This window comes from Ctenocephalides felis, unplaced genomic scaffold (genome assembly GCF_003426905.1).
Source record: "Ctenocephalides felis isolate EL2017-DRISC unplaced genomic scaffold, ASM342690v1 CF-g0.4_SCAFFOLD_03570, whole genome shotgun sequence".
NCBI lineage: Eukaryota > Metazoa > Arthropoda > Insecta > Siphonaptera > Pulicidae > Ctenocephalides > Ctenocephalides felis.
The window spans coordinates 21,364,190-21,378,978 of NW_020539724.1; the positions used below are offsets into that span (position 1 = coordinate 21,364,190).

Here is a 14,789-nt window from a genome sequence, read left to right on the forward strand (position 1 = left end):
ATGATATACAGGTGATGTGGAGAACAAGTGGACATGTAGGCAGGTAAACAGATGGACAGGTAAACAGATGAATAGATAGACAGGTAAACAAGTAGACAGATAGGCTGGAATAAATGTAGAGAGGTGGACAGGTAAACAATTAGGTAAGTAGAGAGGTAGACTGGTAGATCGTATATAAATTGAATCAATATTATCTATTAGATCGATTATTAATTATTATTATAATTCACACATATCATGCAAATTCCCAGAAGACAAAATGCCACTTACAACCAGTAGATAACTGCATTAGTTTTAGTTTGTTATACATAAATACAAATAAGAGTGACTGATATTCAATAAAAATGTGAAACGTAAAATACTTATCATTTTTACTAGCTTTTTTAAAATATTACAGAAAACAATTGATTTATTATAGTATTCTTAGTAGTTTTATCAAACATAGACAATACAAAAAATTTACAATATAAATTATCGTAAATTTTTAATAAATTCTCTCAGCACAAAAATTTCTTTAGTCTTCTATTAATTGAAACTAAATCAAGCAAAAGCCGAAAGTTTTTGTATGCTAATTATTTTAAATTTCTCTTAATGTTTATAAAAAAATTCTATTCAACATAAGGAAAATTTTTAGACTCTACTGTTAATTAAAATTAAAATTATTTTCTTAGACATCCGCACTGTTTAACAGTTTTATATAATAACTTATTTTAACAAAATACAATATTTGTTATTTGGTATTATGGAATAAAAAATTGCATAAAAATACTAATAGTAAGTTGATTTTATATTTCTTATATGGTTGTATTTGCAAATTTCTCAATTATTTAAACACAAGTGTAGGTACGATTTTGAACAATACTTCCTATAGATTGTTTCAAAGTAAAAATATAAATCTATTAAACCGATTTAAATGTATTTGTGAAATCGTCAATGAATGTTGAAATCGGAGAATAGATACACAGAAATCATTTTCTCATGAGTGCTAAATTGAGTGAAAAAATCCCCAAACTTCTGATTATATAAAAAATTGAAGAATATTTAGACTTACCTAACGTATTGAGGCAAAGAACTTCCATCGTCGATCTCAACAACATCTTAATGTCTTTCAAAAACGTGCACTTATTTTTCAATAAATTACTAAACTTACAGTTAAAACTACTAAAATTATCACTAGAACTTGTTAATTTATCACTTTTGTTTAAATCTTCGATTTTTTGCAAAATCCAGCAGTTCATACCGATGATGTTCTTCAAGGCTCGAATTAAATTTGATTTTGTTCGATGCCATTCTTCATAGGAAACATTGCTGAGGATAAAAAAAGGTTAATTGTAACCAGAAGTAAAACTAGAATTAGTCAAATATACATAAACAAATTATTCGCAAAATATAGTCTTTTGTTCAATGAGAAATTTATTACTATATTATGTACCTGTAGTCTTTCAATATGTACAAGGTATCTTCTTTGATGTACCACTGTTTCACCAGATCAACATCGCTATCGATATCATCAAATTCTTCAAATTTTTCGTGCTCCTGAAGCTTTCCAATATCATGTATTAATTTTATATTTTCGATCAGTTCATGGAAAAGTTGTGCCTTTATGCGAACGGGTAAAATCTTATCGGTATTGAGATTTGAATCGGATAACAAACCCTGGAAAAAATGCAATTAGACAATCAATAATAGTATTTGTATAAATATAAATTTGTTTTTAAGTAAAAGGTCTTATAATAAATTTATTAGGAAAACGAGGGACAAAATTAAGGATGATGTCTCAATGGAAAGAAAGATCGAGGCATCATCGGTAATTACATTGCTGATATTTATGAAAAGACACTGATTGAGTTAAATAAATAAAATTAAAATAAAATAGAATTAAATTAAATTGAATATGTAAAAATGTTATATTTCCACTGCTTAAAACTGTAAATATATAAGAGTTAAAGAAGTCATGTGTATATATTTATATATTTTATCCCACCAGTCTGATTATGATCACTAGCTGATGATTACTAGTGATTAATAGTACATTAAGTTAGCAAGAATTTTTTTAAATCAACTCCAAAACAAAATATTAGAAAAAGCTCATAGAGACTTATTCTAATATTAACTAATAAGTCAACAAAATGAGTAAAGTTTTAATATAAAACTAGATGATCCGACAGACGTTGTCCTGTACTTATGTTTACAATTGAAAAGTTTATTTTTTATTAACCTATACTGATATGTACCAATTAGTTAAGAATTATTATGTTACATTCACCCATACGGATCTTAAATGTACAACTGCTTTAAATAAAATGATGAGTATTTGCTTTTTATCCGACGTTATTTTGAAAATAATGAAATTACACCACTGAGAGGGATGTCATCCCACCGGGAAATGGCAAAGAAGTCTAAATTATCTTCACTTTTAAACTTGAGAGTAAGATAAACCTAATTTCAAAATTTCATACAAATTGGAGCACAGTAAAAAATTTCAGACCCAAAACTCTCTATTGACTTGAGTAAATATTATTCCGTATCCGATGGCAAAAATATGAAAATACTAACGTTTGTATGTGAAAAAGGGCTGTTTTTAGGGTTTTCCCAGCAATTATTCGATTTTTTCTCGCCGTAAGAACCGGTCTTGGACTTCGACCAACATTTTAAAAAAATAATTGGCCAAGTTGGTCCAGGCGTTGTTAAGTTATGCGCTTACCAACACATTTTGCGATTCATACTACAGAAGATAAACTAAAATTGTACATCAAATAAAGGAAGACTAAATAGAAATATATAGAAATAATATAGTATAACTACCATTCGTTGTTACATCAAGTTAGAGTCAAAAAGTTTCTTGGAACAATTTATAACAGTTTTGTTTTGTTATTAATTAAAAGAGATTTAATAGAGCCTTACAGTTTATATACTTCTATATTCTATTCAACTACTTTGATTGTTATATAATACTGTTCAAAAAATTATATGAATGGCAGAATAACTAAAATTTGAACTAGAAAAAGTTTGAATCAACTATAGTAACTGGTGTGCACTTTGAATAAATTTTAAGACTACTTAGCAATTCTTGTAGGTGACTAACTTGTAAAAGTTTTTGCAAAAATTGAAAATAAGTTAAACTAACTACCTATTTATTTGTACAAAAAGTCAAATTTTAATATACATTAGTGATATCTTTTTTATCATATGGAATATAGATAAATATGTAAAAATAACGATATAAAATATGCATAACTTATATGAAAAAATGCATATTTGCATACCATACCAATATGCAGCTATAGTAATTACTAAGTAAGTACTATTATGCAAATAATATTAATCATAATGTAAAACGACATTTCTTGAGATGAGTCCATGTTTAGTGATTATTTATCCATCATTTAGATTAACTTATTCAGCATTTTCACCATTTAATTTTTTTTAAATATTTGATATATTCCTTGTAACATTTGGTTTTAGATCAAATCTTTGCTTTGTTTAAATTCAACAAATTAAAATTCTAAACAAAACAAAAATTCAAATCTGAATAAATATTTTGAATGATAAGTATATTTATTTGTGTTGCATATTCCACCAAGAAAATGTAAAACCCATTTTTAGAATCGTATTCAAGTGGTGCTTTGTTTGTTCTAGAAAACGATTTACAAAACATTTAAATTGGAATAAATTGTCCAAACAATAAAATATTTATTTCAAGCATTATGAAACATCTGTGACAAATAATGAATATCACATATGTACATAATATATGGACACATTTAAAATTCAAGATATTAAAATTAAAAATACGTACTATGAAAAAACATCCCTTGGAAACATCGTGGCAAATTTGAATTTCGCAGAAAATATCTTTTAATGACGAAGGACATTCTGCTGAATCTTTTTCATCGGCACCGTAGTGAAAATCAACGATTTCAACCTGAAACACAAATTAAATTAAATATAGATTATATAAATTATAATATAAATTATTAAATTGTAATATTTTATTATAATATATAATAATATTATTTACATAATATATTATTATGATATTATGTTATAATAATTTATTATATTATTAATATATGAAGGGTTAATAATTATGTAGTTTATTATTGGTTATGATATATAATACAATATTATTTATTAATATTTATGGTGGTTTTGATACTTTATTATAAAATATTCGACAAACATGAGTAACATAATAATGTAACTGATAAAACACTAAAATGTTCATTAACGTAATTATTTTTTTCAATTTTTATCAATTTTGTTAACTACATCAATACATCAATAATTTCCAAAAGCCATTGAAAATTTCTATCAAAAATTGTGGTAATATAATCATTGATATAACTATTCGAGCGATATCCAAAGAACAACTATCTATATAATGATTTATCATTAATTAAAATAAATGATATAATATTGAATGATTTTCAAGTTCCAAAGACTATTCAAGAATTTTGAGATAAATATTTAAATCAATGACAAAATCTGTATCATCTTATATTAATTATTAAGTATTATGAATAACATCAAGAAACTAATATTCTATTCTACAATCATTATACTATTATAAAGTTACTTCATTCAAATATCTAAAAAAGGAGAGAACCGAATATTTTATTTAATATGACGCATTTCATTATATTAAATCACTCTAATCATTTACTGAAAATGGCAAAATTTAATTAAAATTTTGAAAAGTGCATAAAAGCATACTGAACGGAAAAAGTAATTATTGAAAAAGAACTTTCTATTAAATTAAATCTATAGTTGAAGTACTGTTTTCCAATTAATTCCATCATATAAAAGAGCCTACAAATAATATAAAAAACATGAAAATATTTTAACTAAGCTAATATAGAATTTCAATAATGTTTATTAAAAAAATGACCTGTTTTTTCGGATTACAAAAGCTTCGTAAAAAATAAAAATAAACGACAATTTCTATCAATTCATCAATTTTTTCACAATCGTATAAAACAATTTAATGGCTAAAAAATAGTAGAAATTTGCAAGTACTAATTTAAACTAGTGGTATATGGCATCGTGCCTTAAGGCAAATTGCTAAAACTTCTCGTACCATAATGAAATATTAGAGAAATATTTAAATGTTTTCAAATAAATTAGATTAATATAAATACAGTAACATTGTCTACTATTTATAAAAATTAAATAAAGGGAATTACAAAATTAAAATTATTTATTTAAAAAGTATATAAATGAGCTTTAGAACTTTAGCCAGAATTAAAATTAAAATTTGAACTATTTTCGATATACAAAAAAAAATTTCTTGAAAAAAATTGAAATAAAATTGGTCTTGTGAAGTTCTGCATATGTGTAATTAATATAAATTAAGAATGCGCATCATTCAAAACCTTTTTCTGGACATTAATAATTTTTTATAATTCAGTTTTTGTGAGCCTATAAATTTTAATATGTTAAGCATCATAAACGCTATCAAATTTTCATTAGAATCGTCCGAAAATAAATAATATTAATTATGAAGAAGATCTTTACCAAAAACTAATCAGCAAGATTTGTAAGTGATATCTTTCGAATACTTTTTGAATATTCAAATGGTTCAGGATTTCTGACTGCAACGAGAAGGATTTTTTTTACTTATTACTAATTACTTTTTACTTATCTGGTAACTATAAAGAAACGACTCAGCCGATCAGCAACGAAACTAATCGACACGAGTTCTTATAGAGTTCACCGAATGGTCTTTAATTATTTTTTAAGTAGAACTTCTTTAGGCGCGACTAGGGTGTAAATCCGTACAAATGCAACGGAAGTGCGTTACGGCAGAGTCGAGTGCCAATAATTCGTCATTCGCTCTTGATGATTTCATTTCTATACGAGTCGATTGTGATTGTGATTAGCCGTCGCGTGCCGCGCTTTTAGGACAAGCAAGAGTGTTTGTGCATTATAATTAATTCAATTAGTTAAGTTTGTTTGAAGATAATATTAATTCGAAATCGCATTAATCATAGTTTTTATTGAGAACAAAAAATTTATTTTTGCAATAAACAGCTCAACATTTTGTATTAATGTATATTTGCTTACTATAATTCTGTTAATAAAGTCGCTCATTACCTATATCAGGCAGTTTATGCAACTTGCCTTGAGGCAAAATGCCACATACACCTGGTGTAAAACTCAATTCATTCTTATTATGACATAATACATAAAGAAAAACTTTTAGAACATCAGAGCTTTATATATAGAATCTACTTTCATCAGTCCATTACCTCAATTTTCCTCTCGTTGTATATCGCCTGAAGTTCCGGACCGACCACTTCCAGCAATGAATTCCTTTCGTCCACAAAATCTATAAAATAAAATTATAACAATACATAAACTTTGACATAAAACAAACATTGATATGTAGACTTATGTCGGATAAAATAGAAAACTTGGAGGAAATCGATCCGTATTTTTCTTCTGAGAGATTGAAATATCATGAACTCAAAGAAGCATGATATCGAATGGAGCGGCATAAAAATATCATGAAAATAGATGCTTCAGTTACGATATTGGATACGACTTGCTTTTATGTTTTTCTATGAATAGATGTTATTGGAAAATAAGTTCCTGTCGAAGTAGTCGACATAGGTATATGTACTTGTTTCAACATTGCAAAAAAAAATCATATAGAATATGTAGAAGTATCATATAATTACACATTTGTAAGATGTTCTAGAATCCGCGGTGAATTAAATACTTTTATAATTAGGTAAATTAAACAAATAATATTAAAAAATACCCAAATAAGTTTGAAATGCAGAGTGGAATAAATAACATGTAAGTGAATGTTTTTTAAAATCAAGTTTGAAGTTATTTATTTGGAAGATATAATGTAGAATAGAGCAAAGCTTAAAGATCCGCGGGTAAAAAGGTCCACCACCAATATCTCAAAAACAAGTAAAGTGAGGTATTTTTAAACAACAATATATGAAAGTAGAGGGCAAAAGATGTATAATCAACCATCGCCCTAAATAAGCGAAGTCGCTAAATGGTCATTTATCATTATTGAAAATCTATGAGAAAAGTATTTTATCTTGTGTGCGTACTATTTTTAGGTTACAAGACCTAAATATAAGGTTGTTCGGAAAGTCACTTCGATTTTTTTACCACCAGAATTTAATTATATTTTTTTAAACCTAACATTATACTTAGACCCTATAATTATTATATGATTTGAAAACTTATATTTTAAGGCTTGTGTGTAAAAAATTCTGATCAATTACATGCAGCATTTTTGGATGGTGCCACATTAAAGACGGAAAGAATTAAGCAGCATTTTCAACATGTTTTACTCTTTTGCTATAGAAAAGGTAAAAATACTATTTAAGTCAAAATGAAATTGACCTATGTGATGACTAGTAAGGCAGTGCCAAAATTGGTTTGTTAAATTTTTGTCCTGGTATATTGATGTCCAAGACGCACTAAGTATAGGAAGTACGGTTGTACAACCGGCAAATAACAATACATGAGATTCCATTGAGTTAAAAATTTCAAATTTAACAGTTCATGACCACTCAAAAGGTTTGGCATTTTCCTCGAAACTCAATGTATGGTTCTCATAGAAAGAAACGTGTGTAATCGCACTGGCGTTTGCTATTCGACCCTGAAAAGTCCTCAAAATTATCACGTTTTGAAGCGAATTGTCACTAGAAATGTCAAATGGGATATAAAGAATACAATACATGCAATTGCCCATGAAACAAAAAAGAAAAACCTGCTCAAAACAGGTGCACAGCTGAAATTTGCCAGAAAAAAGTGATGCAGTATCTTTGGTAAAACGTTGAAGGAGTTGTTTATTTTTCAGCTTTTCCAGAACAACATAACAGTTAATTCGGATGCCTTAACTAAATGATATACTTCAATAGAAAATGTCAGAATTAACCCACAAGTAAGGTATAGTCCGGCATCAAACCGGCGCAAGACCTCACATAAGCTTCGTCAATCGCCAAAAGCTTTTGTAGCTCAAATGGGACCCAATAACACCATCATATTCTCCAGACCTGCCATCAACGATGATATCTCTGACAAAATATCAGATTAAACCACCGTTGTATATAGTGTATCAAAGTTGTATTCAGTGTTATCTTTATCAAAAATGTGATTTTCAATTGGTCGAATATTCTAGCTATTAAAATAAATGCAAATAAGACATTGGATCTGTTTGCCCCATAGCTGTCCCATTTTACCCCGCCAATGGGGTAAAAAAAATAAGTGAAAATTTTTAGAAAAATAGTAAAAAAGCACATTTATATAATTAGAAGTTAACTGACAATTTTACTGAACATAGTTCGATAGTTATTTGTTTGATATGTGTTATGTGTTGCGATGAAGTTCATTTGGTATAGACAGTATAATAACCTAAAGTCAAATTGGGCCTTTGTGCCCCGCCCTACTTTATATAAAAAATTAGATATTTTCGATTTTAGATATGTTAATTAATAATAATAAGCAGTAGCTATAAATTAGTATATGAACTTTACCCAGATCAAAAATTAAAATATGACATAAAATAGTTTAGATGTATTATAATAAAAATATAAATGCAAATGTATATTTTTGTAAATAACGGAAGCCAATCAATACTTTAAAAAAATCTTTTTTATTTGTTTATCATGCACGTTTCTTGTTCATTATGTGGATTTTGTGATTTTTTAAAAACTTTTTGTTATGTTATATGTAATGAAGAAAGTACCAAATAGGATTCAATAAGTATGCAAAACTTATTAAAATAATTTTAAACTTTGTTTACTTTAAAAATATTTTAGACTTTTATTTTTATAATTAGATGGAATTGCTGTTAAACTTTACTGTTACATGTGATTTTCAATTTGCAACAAAAATATTCCAATTAAGGTTGTTAGAAATGCATCCATTTTAATGAAGAAAAACTGAAGTACATTTCGAGTTCTACATTTAATTCCTATTCTGGAGGAAAAACTATTCAGATAATTAAGAAATGCTTTTTCTTATGTACAATGATATAAAATGATAAAATCAAATATATAGATACAAAAAGTGAAAAATATAAAATAAAAATAAAAAATGTATTTTATTCAATGCTAAACCTTATTGTATTCAAAGTATACATTTTCCAATTAAACACAATTTAATAGTAAAATTTGTAATAAAAATATGCATTTTTTGACTGAACAGTAATAACAGTATCTAAGAATTCATTGGAGTGTCAAAATAATCTATCATCACTACTAGTAATTAAAAATTAAAATATTCGATGTTAAGAAAAAAAAATCTAATTTCTCTGTACCACTTCCAAAAATAGCACACCGGATCTAAGTAACTAACATAGAAAGCATAAAGTTACCAAAATAACAAATCAAGAATTCAGCAAAATGAATGATTACTTTAGAATATACACATATATATTCGCTACACATACAAAAATGTTAAAATATAGAACACTTACATAATATCGACATCAGATTATAAAGTAAACTCACCAGCTTTGTTGCAGGCCACAAATATCTTGACCAGCCCGACGCCAGGCCACACTTTGTTATTGTTTATCAAATACTTATTATAAACGTAATCGAACTTATTCAATTTGTCGACGAATAACTTATTTTTTGGTTTATATTTGATTTTATCACTTTGAGAGGGGGCCAGACCCCCTCTCAGCACTCTTAACACGTTCTGATCCATTTTAAACTTCAATTAATCCAGATATACATTGTATTGGAGAGCACCTGGAAATAAAAAAAAAAGTTAATAAGAAATAAACATATTTTATATACATTTCATTTTCAGTTCTTTATGATTTTATAAAAACATTTGATAAAATTGTCCAAGTTTAGGATCCGAGACCATCAACATGGGTGAATCCGCAAACGATTAGACAAGTTTAAACCTATAAACAGTACCATAGTCTAAATAAAGTCTTATATTAGTTGTACCTGAGATATTACCAAGAGATCACTTTCTATTACAATTTTATTTATGCAATAAATTATTGTGTAAAATTGTAATAGTTGTTAAAAAGATACAACCGTATCTGCGTGAATCATTCTTTGATTAAATAAACATTTTGATATTGTATATGTTTCATTATCGCTGGTCAACGTATAAATAAATATTATGACTCTTCGGCGTAATTTATGTACACAGAAATAATACTGTTTAATGTTAACTAATATTAATAGTAATATATACACATATACTATTAATTGTAATACATACATACACATACTCAAAAGCTGAAACAAAATTATAAATAAATAGTGATGAGCAGCAGAACAAAATAGAAATCGACATATACAAATCTAGAGTGACGAAAGTGTCTAAAAGATACGTGTCTTTAAAAATCCTAAAGAAAAATCTTGGTTTGGAAATTATTGGTCAGGACGAGGATCATTTGAAGTACTTGAGAAGCATTATGGCTATAGTACGAATAAAAGACTCTACCAACGTGCAAACAAATCTCGATTTACAAAAGAAACTAATGAAGTTCAACATCTGCAGTATTGCTCTAGATGTAGAGTCCAGCGGATCAGAGACACGGACTTTATAAAGACCGACAAAAACTATCTCAAGAGTTTCGAGATTTGGTGCCGACGAAGGATGGAGATGGTAATATGGACCGACACGATAATAAATGATAAAAAATACAGCAAGGAGTAGAAAGCAAAGAATTCTACTGGAACATATCCTTAAGAGAAGAAAAGGAATCTAAATTCAACTTTTTTTTAGCAAAAACAGTTGCTTTCTGTACGATACCATCTAAGGAAATATACAAGGTCCGAAAAGACGAGGGCGAAAAAAATGTAGCTGATTGATGACCTATGCAAAAAAAAATAATATATAAGGTTAAAAAGCCAAGGCAATAAAGTACAAAAGAGAGTAGAGAGGTATAAAATAAATGCTATTCTTTCATACCACTGGCATGTCTACGGGCAATATCGTTAATAATAATATATATTATTATTATACGAGCTAGTTTACTCGTAGCTTGTAGATAGTCACCAAATTTCCATACTGCAAAAAACTTATATTTTAATGTTTAGGAAAAGAAAATAAGAAATCCTGATGTAAACTGTCGCGCCAATTTTTGAAAATCTATTCGCCAAGGCTCTTATTAAGACCGTCCCTATGGGTCTAGGCACAAGCAACATGCAAGAAGGCCGGAGCCTTCTTCCGAAGACTTCCGAAGCCCCTTCTGAGCGAAATACGATCGAGGACGATAATAATGGCTCTCTTCTACCACGGACGCTCTCGATAGAACATCTTACAAAAATTACATAAATCGACGTTTTAGTTTTCTGATATATTATTAAATAAATTCAAACTTGATATATCTAGTTGTTGTTTGATCTACATACTTCGCTTATTAATCATCTTCTATATAAATCTATAATAATATACGCGTTTTCACGCTGATGGCACAACAAAACTCTCAAAATAGTAGTAAAATGAGTGAAGCTATTTCCTAGCTATCGATATAAATGACAATATTACAAAGGCATTTAAACTTTATCGAGAGCTGAACTAAAAATGTCGGATAAAAATTAACGAGACCAAGTCTAACCATGCAACATTTACAATCAACAAGATAACATGACCAGGAGTGCATTTTTTGACCAGGTAATACTAATTGCTGATTATGTTGAATACCTAGGTATGCATCTGGACTGCAGACTAACATGAAGATACCACATAACAACAAAAAATCAAAACTCCCAAATCTAGATTTGGGGATCTTCATTGGATGTAGACTAACATGGAAACACCACATCCCAACAAAAATCAAAGCTACCAAATACAGAGTTGGGGAACTTTAGTGGGTGCAGACTAACATGGAAACACCACTTCACAACAAAAATCAAAACTACCAAATCCAGAGTTGGGAAACTTCATTGGATGTAGACTAACATGGAAACACAACATCACAACAAAGATCAAAACTACCAAATCCAGAGTTAGGGAATTTTATTGGATGTAGACTAACATGGAAACACCACATCACAACAAAAATCATAACCACCAAATCCAGAGTTGGAGAACTTTATTGGATGCAGACTAACATGGAAACACCACATCACAACAAAAATCAAAACTACCAAATCCAGAATTGGGGAACTTTATTGGTTTATCGGACATAATTCGAAATTAGCACTCGAAAACAAAATCTTGGTTTATAAAACGATAAAAATTCCTATCTGGTCCTACGGAATAGAGCTTTGGGGCTGCTCTATCATATCTAATTTGACATTGGTACAGTGGACCCGATAAAAACTACTTAGAATGATGAAAGGTGCACCCTGGTACGTGAGCAATAAAACCCTTCATGATGATCTGAATGTGCTATATATTGAAATACTTTATAAAAAAAATCTACGAGTCATCATCACAAACTAGAAAATCACCCCAATTCACTCGTTGCTCCGAAGTAAGAAGATTAAGAAAATTATTATACTTGATTCAGTAAAATTGCATCTAATAGTAAATACCCACTGGGGTAACTACTAGCTATAATTATATTAAATTAATGTAAATCAAACTAACTCAAAGAATGTAATTATTATTCTGATTGTTAGTAATAAAAGAACAAAAAGGCATTCGGCTACTCTACATTTATTAAATGCATTGTAACATAATGTACACTCTACATTAAGTTATAATGAATTTAATAAATTGTAGAGTAACTGAACGCAGCAGTATAGGTGAGCAAATTCACCTGGTGCATGAATAAAAAAATCGTCCATGATAAATTTAGGCGATTTTTGATCAGCACATGGTGAGGCCGATTATAAATTTGACGGTACCAAGTAAAGCCGATTTCCAAGGATTTACCGGCTGATAAAGCTCATGTTTTTTACCCTTTGCACTCGAATGTATAACATATCGTATGTCGATTATATAGAGACACATGAATGTATATATATACCTTATACTTGAGTTTTAATAATAATAATATAAAATACAACAATTCATGATTTATTTTTCAAAAATTTTATGATTACGTTTATGTTTACCAACGACTTACAAATTTATTGGTTAAATTTAAAATACTGCTAAAATTAGAATGCTTGTTATTTATTTATTTAACGTGTAGCGGTCTTTCAATAAGTTGACCAAAAATGTTTACTTTATAAACATAGTTCTTGTATACCAGCCGTATTTTAAGTAGTATTTACTCTGAATATTAAAAAATGCACCATAAATATTTAAATACAGGAGAAAGGTGTTCAATGTTTAGCATCAGAGAAAACCTGACTTAATTTCTAAAACACAATATTGCTTTTGTGGTTAAATTTCGTTGTACTAAATTATATTGATTTTGAAGTTAAACATTTACATAGAGAAAATTATTGAAAATTACCAACCGGCCGCCTACATCTCAATGTTCTGCCCGAGGGCGAACCCGGAGTTCCACTTCAACTTGAATTTACGTTTGTATATATGATTATTAACGAGAAATAGATACAATAATAATGAAAACAATAGAATGAGATTCAAAATTTTAATAGTTACATAAAATCTTTAACTGTCCTGTAACAAATAAATGTAATTGAATTTTCAAATTTTTAAAAATGATCGAACATTTTTAGAATTTCTAGCATATAGTTAAAATTTTGATCAAATAAAATATATGTATGTATCTAATAAGTAAAAGTACATACTGAATAGACAATATAGTAAACTTTGAACGTAAAACTCTAATAATAATAAGTCAGCGATACATAACAGAATCAAATAAATCAAATATAGCATATAAATGGAATATCTATATTTTAGGTAAATAGAATACGAGCAATGTCACATAGGATCCATGTATTCTGTTACTAAATACAAGAGCTGTCAAATACAATCCATTGAATGTAATATAAATTAGCGGAGCTAGGGTTAACTTAAGGGTAAAATTTGGATACATTTATGGGGGTAACTAGTAACAGACGTTTTCCAATAGGATCCTAAAAGATTTTGAAATATTTTTTTATATCAATTGAACATGTAAACGTTGTTCATAATATTGTTATAGATACTGTCCTGCAAGTCGACGTAATGAACATAAATGTGCAGGTCATTTTTGGTAGGACATAAAATTGATCTATTATATTCTGGTTTGAGTTATTATTAACGACTAATTGATCTATTATATTCCGGTTTGAGTTATTATTAACGACTAATTCAAAATTCATTTTATCTCGTTCCAAATTTATCAAGTACCATTTAAACAATTTAGATTGCAAATTTTGAAGAACTACTTAAAACAAGTCAATTTTCTTAAAAATTTAATAAAGAATAAATTATCATAGGTGCACAGGTGTTAGTGTCTTTTTTCGTAGTTACTACTTGCCCCGGTAGATGTTGCAACTATCCCCAAACTCGGGGTAAGTCGTATCTACGCACTTTTTCTGAATAATATTTGATTATGGAATAATAAACTACAGTTGTGAAATTATTTTTACTTGATTTGATAGAGTAAAACAGTAACTACCCATCTCTATTTCGTAGGAATTTAATCAGTGAATCTCAAAATATATTAAATTTTTTCTACAACTATCCCTTAGCTTATATCCTATATGGAATATAAAATAGTATTCATAGAGTACTAAGCATGTAGTCAGATAAAATACGTAGATAATAAAACACTGAAAATGTTAAATAAATATATAAATATCAAATAGAATGCATGGAATGCCCAAATAGTCCAGAATATTAATATTAAATAAAAACATTAAATTAAAAAATACATTAAAAAATGTGAAATAGCATATATAGAACACTGAAAAAATACATATATTATT

The 14,789-nt window shown here is 28.1% G+C and overlaps 1 protein-coding gene across 1 annotated transcript in view; it reads right to left on the reverse strand.

Annotated features, from left to right (window-relative positions):
• LOC113383581 overlaps positions 1–14,789 on the reverse strand; it is a 102,426-nt gene that overhangs the window by 23,381 nt on the left and 64,256 nt on the right. Inside the window, exons 3-7 of the mRNA XM_026621834.1 lie at positions 9,486–9,731; positions 6,252–6,331; positions 3,800–3,925; positions 1,433–1,656; positions 1,052–1,308 (exon numbers count right to left, since the gene is read on the reverse strand). Coding sequence (XP_026477619.1) covers positions 1,052–1,308; positions 1,433–1,656; positions 3,800–3,925; positions 6,252–6,331; positions 9,486–9,687 — 889 coding nt within the window. The 5' untranslated portion in view covers positions 9,688–9,731. The remainder of the gene's footprint in view (positions 1–1,051; positions 1,309–1,432; positions 1,657–3,799; positions 3,926–6,251; positions 6,332–9,485; positions 9,732–14,789) is intronic.